The sequence below is a fragment of the Pelodiscus sinensis genome, chromosome 29 (assembly GCF_049634645.1).
Source record: "Pelodiscus sinensis isolate JC-2024 chromosome 29, ASM4963464v1, whole genome shotgun sequence".
Lineage (NCBI taxonomy): Eukaryota > Metazoa > Chordata > Testudines > Trionychidae > Pelodiscus > Pelodiscus sinensis.
The window spans coordinates 959,246-975,103 of NC_134739.1; the positions used below are offsets into that span (position 1 = coordinate 959,246).

At 45.9% G+C, this 15,858-nt stretch overlaps 1 protein-coding gene across 3 annotated transcripts in view; it reads left to right on the forward strand.

Annotated features, from left to right (window-relative positions):
• Positions 1 to 15,858, forward strand: part of MYO1D (myosin ID) — a 301,918-nt gene that overhangs the window by 61,476 nt on the left and 224,584 nt on the right. For all 3 annotated transcript variants that reach the window (XM_075911435.1, XM_075911436.1, XM_075911434.1), the window contains exons 2-4: positions 8,783 to 8,991; positions 10,690 to 10,783; positions 12,658 to 12,823. In XM_075911435.1, coding sequence (XP_075767550.1) covers positions 8,783 to 8,991; positions 10,690 to 10,783; positions 12,658 to 12,823 — 469 coding nt within the window. The remainder of the gene's footprint in view (positions 1 to 8,782; positions 8,992 to 10,689; positions 10,784 to 12,657; positions 12,824 to 15,858) is intronic.

Consider the following 15,858-nt stretch of genomic DNA (forward strand, 5'->3'; position numbering starts at 1 on the left):
TCAGATTGGTCAGGCATGACTTGCACTTGGTGAATCCATGTTGACTATTTCTGATCACTTCCCCTTTTCAAGTGCTTCAAAAAGGATTCCTTGAGGATCCCCTCCATGATTTTTCCAGGGACTGAGGTGAGGCTGATTTACCTGTAGTTCCTTTGGTGGTTGTTCTTCCCCTTTTTAAAGATGGGCACTACATTTGCCTTTTTCCAGTCATCCGGAATCTCTCCCAATCTCCACGAGTTTTCAAAGATAATGGCCAAAGGCTCCACAATGACATTTGCCAACTCCCTCAGTACCCTCAGATGCATTAAATCCAGCCTCATGGAATTGGGTATGTCTAGTTTTTCTAAATAGTTCCTAACCTGTTCTTTTCCCACCAAGGGCTGCCCACCGCCTCCCCATACTGCATTGTCTGGTGCAGTAGTCTGGGAGCTGACCTTGTCTGTGAAGATGGAGGCAAAGAAAGCATTGAATACTTGTTTTTCCCACGTCATCTGTCACTGTTATCTCCTTCATCCAGTAGGGGCCGCACACCCTCTCTGATCACCTTCTTCTTGCTAACATGCCTGTAGAAACCTTTCTTGTTATCCTTCACATCATTTGCCAGTCGCAATTCCAATTGTACTTTTGCCTTCCTGATAACTCCCCTGCATTCTCGAGCAGTATATGTATATTCCTCCCTAGTCATGTGTCCAAGTTTCCATTTCTTGTAAACTTCCTTTTTGTGTTTAAGCTCACCAAGGATTTCCCAATCTGGTCGCCTATCATATTTGCTTTTTTTTTTAAATTTTTTTTTACTGTGCCTTTAATAAGGCTTCTTTAAAATACTGTCACGCTCCTCTCCTATACCTTTGTTTCTGTTGTTGTGGCTTATCTGTTTGTATTCACTTCTTGTCGTTGTTTGTAACAATTCTGAATTGTAAAGACTTAATTTAAAAAATAAACCCAGCATTCCTGACCCTTACTGCAAATGATTTATATAGGGGTTAAATATTGTGACTTCCCTTAATGGTGACTAGATCTCAAAAGTAGCAAACCATGAACCCCGGAACAATGTAGAGTGTAATTGTAGTTGTGTTGGTTCCAGGATATTAGAGAGATCCAGAAAATAATGGCGATACTAGATGTAGTTATTCTTTATGGCAACATAATCTCTACAATAAAATGCTACATCTTTTAGGTGAGATCAGAGCTGCTTGTTACTGGAAATGTAAACTTTTAGGGAAAGGGCATGCCTATGGAAGTGTCACTGATATATGCAGGTATGGACAGTGGTTTGTCTACTGTTCTCCTGGCTTTTAATGAAAAATCCACTACTGTTCTAAACACAGAATTGAATTATTTAATACAACATGTGTGTTGACATGCATCTGGTTGGCAGAGGATCTTTCCCATTGAGTTTTGTAATAATTTTGAATGGATCTGGAACCTGGATTTTGTGTAACCTTGCAATACAGCAGATTAGGAGTTTCAGAGGGGTAGTTGTGTTAGTCTGTAAGGGCAAGTCTACACAGCAACATTATTTTGAAATAACTTAGTCTGCATCTACATAGCAGGCAGTTATTTTGAAATAACGTTGAAATACTGTCAAGCTGGAGGATTTCTTACTCCCAACTCCTGTAACCCTCTTTGTATGAGGAGTAAGGGAAGTTGGAGGAAGAGTGCTCTATTTCAAAATAAGTGCTGTGTAGATGCTCCCAATTTCAAAATAAGCTACGCAATTGATGTAACTCAATTTGCATAGCTTAGTTAAACCCTGCTGTGTAGACACACCCTAACCAAATAAACTTAAAAACGACATAATCCACTTCCTTGCCGTTACAGTAAGATTACACAGCCACATTTCCACCCCTTATACACCTATCTACATGCTTTTAACTTCCATCCAACACACATTTCACAGACAGGCCCTACGATACTACGGGATTTGTTCCAATTCCACAAAGACAAACACCTACAGGATCTATATCAGGCATTCTTAAAACTGAAATACCCACCCGGAGACATTCAGATTGATAGAGCCAGACGAGTACCCAGGTATCAGCTTTTTCAAGATAGGCCCAACAAAGAAAACTGAACCCCACTGGTCATCACAGCCCCCCTCCAGTGCATTATCAACAATATGTACAACCTAGCCTGGAAAATGACCTCTCACTCTCATAGGCCTTGGGGGACAGGCCAATCCATAGACAACTCCCTAACATCAAACACATTCTTTCCAGAAACTATGCAGCACACCTCCATCATACTCACCTAGGAATCCAACCCTGCAATCAGCCCTTGGTGCCAACTCTGTTCACATAGCAACACAAGCGACATCACAGGATGTAACCACATCAGAGGCTCATATAACTGCACATCCACCAATGTGAGAGATGCTATCAGATGCCAGCAATGCCCCTCTGCCATGGATATTGGCCAAATTGGACAGTCTCTACAACAAAGGATGAATGGACACAAATCAAATATTCAAAATGGTAACACACAGAAGCCTGCTGGGTAACGTTTTAACTTACCCGGGCACTCACTACTGCTTCTAAAGTAGGGCTGTTAAATAACTGTTAATATTATAGTTGAGTAACCTCACAAATTCTTATTGGTTAGTCGACTATTCTATAGTCCCCGGGGACTGGGACAGCGGCCAGTGCGTTCTGGCCCCACTCCGGAGGAGTCCCCTGCCACTCCGTGCTGCAGCCTTTGTATCAGAGGCAGCTGCATGGGATGCCAGGTGGGAGCTGGTCCTCTCAGGACCTGGTGCAGGCTGGAGCAGAGCTGGGCTGCATGCACGCCCAGCTCCTAATACACTTTAAATTCAGAGCTGCAGCAGGGGTAGGTCCTGGACCCAGTGTGAGCCAACCTGCTGGCCAGCCTGCTAAAATATTTACTGACAAGGGGAGGGAGGAGGAGGAAATGCATGTAGTCTATAGCATTAACCTATAAGCTTTTGCTTACCAATCAATTGACTACACTAGTACATCCCTACTCTAAAGGTGTCCATATTATTTCAAGGCATTTTCAAAAACCAGCCAGAGAGAGAAGCTGCAGAGTTTGATACCTGCACTAGAGATTTAAACAAAGACGGTAACTGGATGACTCCTGACATTCCACACCCTAATGACACAAAAAGCCAAGCACCTGGTACTTAGCATACTTAGAATCTACTTTGCCAGCCTCATTTACCATGGACACTCTAATTGACCATTTTTTCCCCTTTCTCTTTCCCTCCCCATCCCCTTTCTTTCTCTATTTATTTGTCTCCTGGGCACCTTAATTCCATTCATCTGAAGAGGCTTGTGCCCACAAAAGTTCATGATACCGTCTACATTGTTAATCTCTAAGGTGCTTCAAGACTATTTGTTGTGTTTTTTTTTTTTTTTTTAAGTTTGTTCAGTGGATATGGGGAATCTCATATTTGCTGAACCTTCCAGTTTGGACTGTAGTCATTACAGGCTATTTTTTACTTTCATTAGTTCTTATTTTTCCTTACTCGAGAAGAATCATAGCCAAAATGTAGCTAGGAAAACAGCCATTGCTGTTCTTGGCCTGCAGCAGGGCAGCCCTCCACTGCCTGATGAAAAGAGGCTTTATCAACAAGGAGGGTGAGGGAGAAAAGCTCAGAATTTAGGAACATCTGAGCCGGGGCAGTGGATGAAGATTGGGCTTGGGGGGGGGAGAAGAGGAGAGGGAGGCAAGTCCTCAGCCTAGCCCATCTGCCCAGGACCTGCTCCCATGGGAGCAAACCCAAGTTCCCAGCCCCACAGGGAGGTGGGGCAGCGTGCGGCAACAGTCTTCCCAGCCCTGGACCATGGGGAAGGCGGGCGGCATGTGGCCCCAGCCTTGGAACGTGGGAAGTCAGGCGACACGCAGCCCCAGCTTTCCTGGCCCGGAGCAGTAGGCCTTCCACGGGCAGAGTATGGGTGGGGCCAGGCTGACGGTTTGGGAAGGCAATACCTTCTCCCGTCCATTATACCCTCCGCCCATGAACTCAGCACAGCTCTGTGCAGTACTTAGTAGAATTTTAACTAGGTGTGGTGGGCCCCTCCCGCCTGAGTCCAAAACGCAGTTTGTCTGGCCCTTTAAGGCAAGGCCCTTCGGCCTTAGTCCGAAACACAGTTTAGGGTTGTAGCGATGATGCACCCCAGGTAGGGAGACCTGTGCCTACCCTACTCCACCAGGTCCTGGCCCAGGGCCCTGTGAGTGACCGGATAGCGGGTCACTCCCTCGGTGGGGCAATCGAGCCGAAATGCGCCGAGGTTCTCGGGGCTGGAGAGGCGGTTTCCGCTCCTGCCCTGGGCCACTTCCTACCTGGTTCACTGGGGTTCCTTCCCATGTACTCGTCCAGCTTGCCGCGGCCTCCGGGCTGGTGTCTCCTTGGCGGGCAGTCTCTGGGGTGCACCAGCTTGCCCCTGCATCCCCACCAGCCTCTTCTGGAGTCTCTGACCGCTGTGCAGGAGCCCCCTTCACCGGTCCTTCTCCTCCGGCTGCCACCCCAGACTGAGTTCTTCCCCAGGCTTTTATGGTGGAGCTACATCCCGGGCATGCTTGGTAGGGCTGCGGAGAAGGGGCCTCTGCAGCCAGGTAACCCTGGCTGGGCCCTGCAGGCTCAGTGCGGGGCTGCCTCGCCCCATCACACTAGGGTACTAAAAATCTAAACTTTGGACAGAAGCACCCATGATCCACAAATTCAGAGCCCCTTAGAGACAAATTTGTTATGGTGAGACATGTTTCCTTGTTATACCTCAGAGGGAAAACCTCTTCCTCTTCCTCCTCTACATAATTGATCCAGAATCCTGGGAGCTCTTCCAGCCTTGGCATCGCCTGGGAAATAGCAAATGTGTGACTCTGTTGTATGACAAAGTATTACCATGTTAACCGTTTACAAGTAGAAAATTGCTTTATCAGCAGGCGTGTCTCAGATTTCCTTAAATTTTTGACAAACAGGGAGGCTTCTGAAGCAGATCAGTAGATGGTTGGCTATCATCAGCCTGTACCAAGTAGGGATGTCAGTGTGTAGACTCCATGATCAACCAGTAAGCCTAGGATTATCAGTTAATCCTGCCAACTACATGCATTCCTCTCTCCCCCCCCCCGCCCCCCCCACGCTGCTGCCTCTGGTAGAGAGGCAGCAGCATCGAGGGTGAGAGGGGCAGGCAGAAGCTGATACACGCAGGGACCTGTGCGTTCCAGCTCTGCAGACCTGCCTCTCCCCCCACCACTGTCTCCTGCAGCGATGGGGTGGCAGGCAGGAGCCGTTGCTTCGGGAGCCAGCTTAAAAGCCTGGGCCCGCTGTGGACAGGTTAGGGTAGTGGTCTCCAACCTTTTAAAGCATGATCACTTTTTGAATTTAAGTGCAATCCAAGATCTACCTCACACCCAAATACCCTGGCCCCGCCTCCTTTGTGCCTGTTATCCAAGGCCCCACCCCTGCTCTCTCCATCCTCCCTCCCCCATCCTTTCTCACTTTCACCAGGCAAGGGCAGCGGGTTGGGGTGCAGGCTCTGATCTTGGATTAAGGGATCTGGAGTGTGAGGGGCTCTGAACTGAACCTGGGGCAGGCTGTTGGGGGGGCCGGAGGGAGTTCTAGGTGCAGGCTCGGGGAGGGTGTTTGAATGCAGGGGTGGTCCCGACTAGGGCAGGGTTTGGGATGAACCAGGGGGTTCACGACTGGGGTGGGGGTTCAGGATGTGGACTCCGAGCACTGCTCACCTCGGGGGGCTCCTGGGTGGGGGCGCAGTGGGGCTGAGGCAGGCTCACCCCTGCCCTGGCCCTGCACCACTCCCAAAAGCAGCCTGCACACTCCATCCCAGGTCCTGTTGTGCCCCCTCTCTGCTCTGTGGGGAAAGGGTACAGAGTGGGAGAGGGGGCACCTTGACATCAGCACCCTCCCCTTCCGCCCCTGCCCTGCACAGCAAGCGGGAGGCAGATCCAAGGCAAAGGGCAGGAGGTGCGCAGCTGTAGGGGGAGGGGCAGTTGAAGTGCTGGCACTTGATAGCTTCTTGGCCAAACCCGTCAGGATCACCTGTCAGAGGCTCCAAGATCTGCCACTAGATCCCCATCTACTGGTTGGTGACCGCTGGGTTAGGAAAAACATTAAAATATGGTAATGAGTTGCAAAACTTTGCTTTGGATTTTCAGCTCTCTAATGAGCAGGATGTTCATCAGGACCATGTGCAGTTCAGTTGTCCTGGTGTGACCAAAACTACTTTTGGTGATGCAAGCCGATCTTTTTGGAAACTGATCTGCTGAATCACGTGCTCTAACAGGTGTGCCACAAAGCTCACCAAGCCTCCACACGGGGACTGCAGTGTGTACTGTAATTACTACTGTACTCCATTCATCATTCTTCTTTGTAATAAGCAATGGAAGAACCAGAGTTCTCCATTGTGGTGAACAAGGCATTTCGAAAGCGATTTCAGAACTGTTCCTTATTCCATGGGCAATCTTGAAATCTCTTGCTTTGTTTTTTATAAAAGTGTTATGGTGCCACCTAATGTTACAGAGTTGTATCACCAATTAGATACTGTTACATAGTGGACCACAAGCAAGGACCATATAGTTAAGTTTGTAAATAGATGGGTTAACTTCCGCAGTTTCATTCTTTCCAAAACAAACACCCCCCCTAAAATTTCCTTAAATAATGATCTGAAACTATTCACGTGAGTTCTATTTGGCTAAGAGAACCACTTTTTCAAAACGAGGCGTCTTATTCTGAATAGATTTTTAGGGGTTTTGAATTGTATTTATAATTTTTTATATTAATATAGAGGGGGGCTAGGGGCCTGTCTCTGGGGAAAGGGAGGGGGATTGGGTTGGGGTGTGTGTGTGCCTGGCTCTGGGGAAGGGGAGGGGGATTGGGTTGGGGTGTGTGTGTGCCTGGCTCTGGGGAAGGGGAGGGGGATTGGGTTGGGGTGTGTGTGTGTGTGCCTGGCTCTGGGGAAGGGGAAGGGGATTGGGTTCGAACAGGGGGAGGTACCTGGGGGAGGGAAGGGGAAGACCAGCTAGCATGCTTCCTGAGACCCGGGATCCCCAGGTACTGGCCCCAGCTGTCTGTCCCCTTCTCCTGGCCAGACCCCCCTCCCCTCCACAAGTACCCTGACCCAACACTCACAAGCACCCTGCCCCAGCACCTTGTCCTCTGCCCCCACCAGCACAGTTGGGGCCACATTTTTGCATCTCGCTTGTGTGGCCCCGACTGACTTTTCTGTGGGTTCCCTGCCCCTCTCATAAATAAAGACAAGGCTGAAACATTTTGTGTTTGACACAATATTTTATTTAAAAATGAAGCCTGGCCAACAAGCCCTCATCTGGCCACAGCATCATAACACTCCTGCACCCCCCCCCCCCCGACTCCAAACCTGAGCCTGTCATATACTGGAACCCTGTGTCCTGAGCCTCTCATATCCCCAAACTCCTGCACCCCCACATCCCCAGTCTTCTGCCACAACACTCCTGCACCATCCACACACTGCAAATCTGTGTCCTGAGCCCATCATACTCCCAGCCTCCCTACCCTGAGCCCCTCATGCACCCCAGCCCAAACTCCTGCACCCTCACAGCCACAAGTCTGCAGCTTGCTCAGCACCCCAACGCTCCACCTGACCCCAACACTCTCCAGGCTGGAACCCCATTCTCTGAATCAGCAGCCTCTTCTCTACTTCCTCCTGCACCCAAATTCCCTCCCAGAGCTTGCACCTCTCACCCCTTCCCAGTGCTTTTTTTTGAGAGCCACAATAGCAGTGAAGACAGTGTAAAGAGCCGAGGCAAAGTTGTTGAGCCCTCCTTCCCTTCCTCCCCACCCCCCCCCCCCCCAAAAAAAGAAGGGCAGGGCTGCGAAGACCTGGTGAAAAATTGTTTTTTAAAAAAAAGCAAGCCGTGCCCTGGGATGGATGTACCAGCACCTCTTTGCCCCCAGCGCGGTGGGTTTTTTCTTCTCCCCTTCCCTCAACAACTTTGCTGTGTCCACTGCTATGGTGGCTCTTCGTCTGCAATGGGTTGTCCACCTCTGCCCCTAAGGACTTTAGAACTTAACATCTGATAGCAGACTTCTCTGGTTTAATTAGGCAGGTGGATTAGAAACACCAGTGGTTTTTTATACATCTTTGTATTACTGAATTCAAAAAACGATTTAATATTTACTCCAAACAAGTAAAATAATGTGTACAGCATATTCAGCATCTTGGTAGGGCTCAAGCTGTAATAGAAATATCTCAAAAGAATGCGGAATGGCTGGTGGGGTGGTATATGCAGAGCAAAGGTGTAATGTGTGATTCTAAACTATCTTTGCACTGTTGCTGTAACCATGGTGGTCCCAGGATAGGAAATAAGGTAGGTGAAGTAATATCTTTTGTTGGACCCACTTTTATTAGTCCCTTTCACTAACTATCCAGCTTTACAGAGCTCTTCTTCAGGTCACCTGTGAAGCTTAAAAGCTTGTCCCTTTCACCAACAGAAGTGAGTCCAATAAAAGGTATTGCTTCACTTGTTATAGACTTAATCAGTTTTGCAGTCGTCCTCATCAGGCAAAATTTTATCAAACATTTTCAAGTGAAACATTAATGGCGGTAATTTCTATAAGCAGATTTGATTCAAAATCGGTCTTGATTCATAGTCCCGTTACCTGAATACCTAGAGTGACACATGGATGTGCCATGTGTGCTGAATAGAGAGCTTTTTTGTAGCAGTATTTTTATTATATTGCAAAAAAGTAAAAAGTACTTGGATGCAGAGTACAAATTCTGAATGATTACGTTTGACTAACCTCTCCTCTCTGGCTTTCCCTGCATAGGTTTGAGAGAGGACGGATCTACACATTTATTGGGGAAGTGGTGGTTTCTGTGAACCCTTACAAAAACTTGAACATTTATGGTCGTGACATGATTGATCAGTACAAAGGCCGTGAGCTATATGAGAGGCCCCCTCACCTCTTTGCAATTGCTGATGCTGCTTATAAGGCCATGAAGAGACGCTCAAAAGACACCTGCATTGTAATATCAGGTAAGGTGGAAAAGCCTGTTCTCACTACCTGAGGATTATTTGACCCTCCTTATGAAATTCAAGCAAGCAAGAATGTAGAACAGCTTGGCTACTGATACATTTGCTAACCGGAGAACTTTGCTCAGTTCATCATTTAATTAACATATATCTGTATCATTCAAATACAGTTGTCTAATTCAAGAACTTGTAGATTGATTTAAGTATCCATACATGTTATGCTCCTGAGGGAACTGTGCTCCAAAAAGTAAACTTGGCGTGCACAAAAACATTCTGTATGCTGTTTCACAATTGTGCAAATTGTATTTGTCAGTAAATATACGTAGAGATTGCAACATGGCAGTGGGAAGCACAGGCCACTGACTGCTTGGGAGTGGGGTAAGCCAACACCCGGCCTTGACACAGCATAAACGTTGGGCCTTCCCCAGAAACATCGGCCCCTTTGCATCAAACACACCAGGTGTGGTCAGACAGGCTCAGCCCTGGAGGGGCTCACTGTGTGGGGATCCATATGTGGAGCAAGTGGGTTCTGTGTGGGACATTCTGAGTATTAGGGGCTTAGTGGCGGGCCCAGGTGCAGGTGTTCTCTCGATGCACAGGGGCTTTCTGGGACAACGCCATGTGCAGGAGCAATGGGACACTGCAGGGAAGTTCAGTTAAGGTAGTTAGGGCTCTGCAGAGGGGGAGGGGACTGTCTGTGCATGTTTTAGCAGGGGATGATTTGGATCCAGAGGTGGAGGTGTGGATGCTAGGGGATAGGGCTCGTTTGGGATCCAGATGCAAGATTGCATGGGGCTTGGCAGGAAGGACTGGGTATGATGGAGTGGGGCTTGGCAAGGGGGATTGAGGCTTGGAAGGGTGCGGGTCCAGATGCAAGGGGCTTGGATGGATGTGAAGTGGGGTGCTATCCTGGCATTGGCTAGTGTGTCCCTACTGCCTGCAATGACTTACACCTCTGCCAGCTGCTGTGGATGCCTGAAAACACATGCCCATGCTGCTGTGGAGCAAGTCCTGAAGCTTCCCTTTGCTTACCTCTCCAATTAATTTTTGTGCTGGAAAGCAAAGGCAGCTATAAATTCTGCTTGTGCATAGTGCCATAGAATTCCTCCAGGAGCAATGGCATTGTGTGGTGGTAATTTGAGCATGAGTTCCTTCCATGTAACACTCAGTCTGGTTGAAGAAATGGTTGGGAAGAAACCTGCTGTCTTTTCTTCAAGGACTCTCTCTTCCACCCAGATGACTGTGCTTGATGTTTGTCTTCTGTTTTGATGGCTGAAGCTAATTGCTTGCCATGGCTGTAAATAGTGGGGGAGATGCTTATATAGTGAACTGTTGCCATTCAGATCCTGGCACGTAGTTTCCATGGTATCCATATGCTCTAGCAGCCTGCGGAGCAAAAGACCCAAGATAGCTGCTGAACAGTAGTCTCTTGTATTACAGCTCACAGCATTGTTGCCAGGAAGCCGCTTCATGCCAACCTTTTCCCTCTAACAATATCCCCTTTGATCCTCTGCCAACCTGTGAAATCTTTTCTCATTATTAGTTTAAAGTTAGCACAGTAACTTGATTAGGCAAGGTTACATTGGTATCAGACACCTCCTATCTCAAAATGTAGAGAAGCAGAATGACATGATTAATGTTTTGATTGGTTTTTTTTTAATCTCTCCTTGGCTTATGGTACTTTGCTGTTTGCGTCCTCAGGTGAAAGTGGGGCTGGAAAAACTGAGGCCAGTAAATACATTATGCAATATATAGCAGCCATCACAAATCCCAGTCAGAGAGCAGAGGTGGAAAGGTAAGGACTTTACAGAAATGTACGGGTGAAAAAATAGCTCTATGTTCTTATACCATGATATTGGTAACTCCTGATGTATATTTCTGCATTTATAATTGCGTGAAGTTTTCATGTCCATTCATCGTTTCTTGAAGGTAGTTTTGACTTGAGGAACATTTTGAAAAATAGATAATATAATTCAAGCCTTTGCACTTTCCATTTGCAAACAATGCCCTGAAATTAAGTTTTTAGCTAAGGTATCAGATAAACTTCATGGAACTAAATGTACATTCAGTTCATGACAAATAAGATGTTGAACAGAAAGAATACACTCTTAATTTTAGTCCAGCATTTTATGTTCATGCACTTCTAAATATGCCCATCAGGCAACACTTCAATTCTTCTGATGACATGAGTTTTTTTATGCATTAAAATGTATTTTGAATGCAGCTAAGTGTAAACTTATAAATCTAGGATCAACTAATGTAGGTCGTACTTGCAGGATGGGAATATATCCTGGTAAGCAATGACTCTGGAAAATATTTGCGGTAAATGGTGCATAATCTGCTGAACATGAGATCCTGGTGTAATGCTGAGGCTAAAACAGAGAACACAGTCCTAAGGTGTATAAATATGGGAATCTTCAGTAGGAGTAGAGAAGTTATTTTGGCTGGTGCTGATGTGACTGCTGCAGGAATACCGTGTCCAGTTCTGGTGTCCGTAATTCAAGGATGTTGAAAAATTGGAGAGGGTTCGTAGAAGAGCCACAAGAATGATGAAGGATTAGCAAACATACCTTAGACATAGATTGAGCTATTTGATTCTAGCTTAACAAGAAGAAGTCTGAGGCAACTTGATTACAGTGTTGATTACAGGATCTACATAGGGAACAAGTATTTAACAATTGGCTATCCAGTCTAGCAGAGAGGTCTAACATGGTCCAGTGATTGGAAGCTGATGCTAGATACACTGAGACTTGAATGTCTATTAATGTTTATTAAACCATTGGAAAAAATTTCTGAGGCTCATGGTCTATTCTCCCTCTTTCTTTTGGAAAATTATTTTGGAAAAGTTTTCTGGCCAGAGTTTATACAGGAGTCAGACTAGATGATCCCTGTACTCCCTTCTGGCTCAATCAGGACACACATTTGAATGTAATACAACTTTGCTGCTACTAATGCCCTCCCAAAGGCATAGAATACTAGGACTGGAAGGGATCTCGAGAGGTCGAGTCCAGTCCCCTGCCCTCATGGCAGGATCCAGTACTGTCTAGACCATCCCTGATAGACATTTATCTAACCTACTCTGTGGAATCTCCATCTCTGGGCAATTTATTCCAGTGTTTAACCACCCTGACAGGCAGGAACTTTTTCCTATGTCCAACCTAAACCTCCCTTGCTGCACTTTAAGCCCATTGCTTCTTGTTCTGTCCTTAGAGGACAGGAGGAACAAATTTTCTCCCTCCTCCTTGTGACACCCTTTTAGATACTTGAGAACCGCTATCATGTCCTCTCTGTCTTCTCTTTTCCAAACTAAACAAGCCCAATTCTTTCAGTCTTCCTTCATAGGTTATGTTTACTCATTCTTGTTGCTCTTCTCTGGATCTTCTCCAATTTCTCCACATCTTTCTTGAAATGCGGTGCTCAGAACTGGACACAAGACTCCAACTGAGGCCTCATCAGTGCAGAGTAGAGTGAAAGAATGACTTCTCATGTCTTGCTCACAACACACCTGTTAATGAATGCTAGAATCATGTTGGCTTTTTTTGCAACAGTGTCACACTGTTGACTCATATTTAGCATGATTTATGTCTGCAAAAAGATTGCACTTAACATCTAGGAACACACTACCTACACTTGTACTGTTCTCTTGCCTTTTCTGATTATTTCTCCTAGAGTGAAAAACATCTTGTTGAAGTCCAACTGTGTATTGGAGGCCTTCGGCAATGCCAAAACCAATCGTAATGACAACTCCAGCAGATTTGGAAAATACATGGATATCAACTTTGATTTCAAAGGAGACCCAATAGGTGGGCATATCAATAACTACTTACTAGAAAAGGTAAGCTGAGTTTGACTGCACAGAGCTAGGCTTTCTTCCCAAGCATGATGATTATATGAAATATTGAACGGCTATACTGGGTCAGACCAAAGGTCCATCTAGCCCTGTGTCCTGTCTGCTGGCAGTGCCAGATGCCCCAGAGGGAATGAACAGAACAGGGAATCAAGTGAATCCTCCCATCACATTCATTTCCAGCCCCTAACAAACAGAGGCTAGAGGCACCATTCCTACCCATTCTCATTAAGAAGTATTGGTGGACCTAACCTCCATGAATTTATCTAGTTCTCTTTTGAACCCAGTTAAAGTCCTGGTCTTCACAACCTCCTCTGGCAAGGAGTTCCACAGGTTGACTGTGAGCTGAGTGAAGAAAAACTTCCTTTTGTTTTAAACTTGCTACCTATTAATTTCATTTGGTGACTCCTAGTTCTTATGTTATGGGAACAAGTAAATAACTTTTCCTTATTCACTTTTTCCACACCAGTCATGGTTTTATAGACCACTATCCTGTCCCCTTTAGTCTCTCTTCTGAGGTGAAAAGTCCCAGTCTTTATAATCTCTGTTCATATGGGAGCCATTCCAAACCCCTAATTGTTGTTGCCCTTTTCTGAACCTTTCCCAATGCTAATATTGTTTTTAGATGAGGTGATACATCTGTACACGGTATTCAAGATGTGGGCATACCATGGTTTTATATTGAGGCAATAAGATGTTTTCTGTCTTATTCTCTATTCCTTTTAAAATTATTCCTAACGTTCTGTTTGGTTTTTTTGACTGCCACTGCACATTGCTAGCCACAATGACTCCAAGAGCTGTCTCTTGAGCAGTTATAGCTAAATTAGTCCCCATCACATTATATGTACAGTTGGGATTATTTTTTCCAATTTGTTACTTTACATTTAACAACATAACATTTTGTTGCCCAATCACTTAGTTTTGTGAGATATTTTTGAAGCTCTTCACAGTCTGCTTTGGTCTTAACTATCTTGAACAGTTTAGTACCATCTGCAAATTTTGCCACCTCACTGTTAACCCCTTTCCCCAGATCATTTATAAATAAGTTGAATAGGATTGGTCCCAGTATGGACCCTGGGATAATACCTCTAGTTACCTCTCTCCATTCTGAAAACTTAATGTTCGTTCCTACTTGTTGTTTCCTGTCTTTTAACCAGTTACCAATCCATGAGAGGACCATCCCTGTTATCCCATGACAACTTACTTTTACTTAGAACTTTGTTCAAAAGCTTCAAGGGGTAGCCGAGTTAGTCTATAACAAGAAAAACTTAAAAAACAACTAATAGTCTAGTAGCACCTTAAAGACTAAATAGTTACAAGAGGCTGATGAGAACCACTAGCACCTTCCTTGGTTGGCTGGTTAAGTTAAGAAGTGGAACATAATATGTGAGCCAGCTGACATGCCAATTCATACCATGTTGGAAATTAAATTCCAACCCTTCTCTGTGTATTTGGCTTGCGGAATTGGTCTGAAACGAAACAGTGACTTGGAGATCCGTTAATGAGCGTCCAAGACGATTAAAGTGTTCTCCAACAGGTTTTTGTGTATTGCCTTTTCGGATATCGGTTGTGGGTGGCAACCTGGAAAGCAGCGATCATGAGATGGTAGATTTCAGGATCCTGACCAAAGGAAGAAAGGAGAGCAGCAAAATACACACCTTGGGCTACAGAAAAGCAGATTTTGACTCCCTCAGAAAACTGATGGGCAGGATCCTCTGGGATGCTAACATGAAGGGGAAAGGAATCCAGGAGAGCTGTCTGTGTTTTAAATAAACCTTATTAAAGGCACAAGAAGAAACCATCCCGATGCACAGTAAGAAAAGTAAATATGGTAGGAGACCAGATTGGCTTACCGGAGAAATCCTTGGTGAGCTTAAACACAAAAAGGAAGCTTACAAGAAGTGGAAACTTGGGCAGATGACTAGAGAGGAGTATAAATATATTGCTCAAGAATGCAGGGGAGTTATCATGAAGGCAAAAGCACAATTGGAATTGCAGCTAGCAGGGGATGTGAAGGATAATGAAAGGTTTCTACAGGCATGTTAGCAATAAGAGGGTGATCAGGGAGGGTGTGGGGCTCTTACTCAATGTTTTTTTTTTTTTTTGCCTCTGTCTTCATAGACAAGGTCAGCTCCCAGACTAGTGCACAAGGTGGAATCTCCATCCCTAGAGGATGTGGGCAGGCAGAGGTGGAGAAAACAAGTTAAGAACTATTTAGAAAAACTTAGACATACAAAAATACATGGGCCCAGATTTAATGCATCCGAGGGTACTGAGGGAGTTGGCAAATGTCATTGCAGAACCTTTGGCCATTATCTTTGTAAACCCAGAGAGATCGAGAGAGATCCCAGATGATTGGAAAAAGGCAAATGTAGTGCCCATCTTTTTAAAAAAAGGAAGGACGACAACCCAGGGAACTACAGACCCGTCAGCCTTACCTCAGTCCCCGTAAAAATCATGGAGGGGATCTTCAAGGAATCCATTCTGAAGCACTTGGAAGAGAGGAATATAATCAGCAGGGCTCGACAAATTATACCATCTACTCGCCCATGGCGAGTAGATTGTAACCTGGAAGAGCTGGGTTTGGGCAATCTGTGCATGTGCAGAACGATTTGCGCACGTGCAGATCGCCGGACAGCGCGGCTGGCGAGCGGGGCTCACCACGGTTCGGCGAGCCCTGATGATCAGGAATAGTCAACATGGAGTCTTTGGTTTCTTCGACCATGGGACTCTGTTCCGGGCGGAAGGATTGTTAGGAAGAGATGGGATCCACCTAACGAAGAGAGGAAGGAGCATCTTCGCGGGCAGGCTTGCGAACCTAGTGAGGAGGGCTTTAAACTAGGTTCGTCGGGGGACGGTGACCAAAACCGTGAGGGGAGTGGGAAAGTCAGATACCGGGAAGAAATGCATAGAGCAAGGAGCGAGAAAGGAGGACCCCAGTTTCGAATGGAGAAGATAGTGCAATCAACTGGTTACCTGAAGTGTTTGTACACTAATGCGAGAAGCCTGGGCAACAAGCAGGA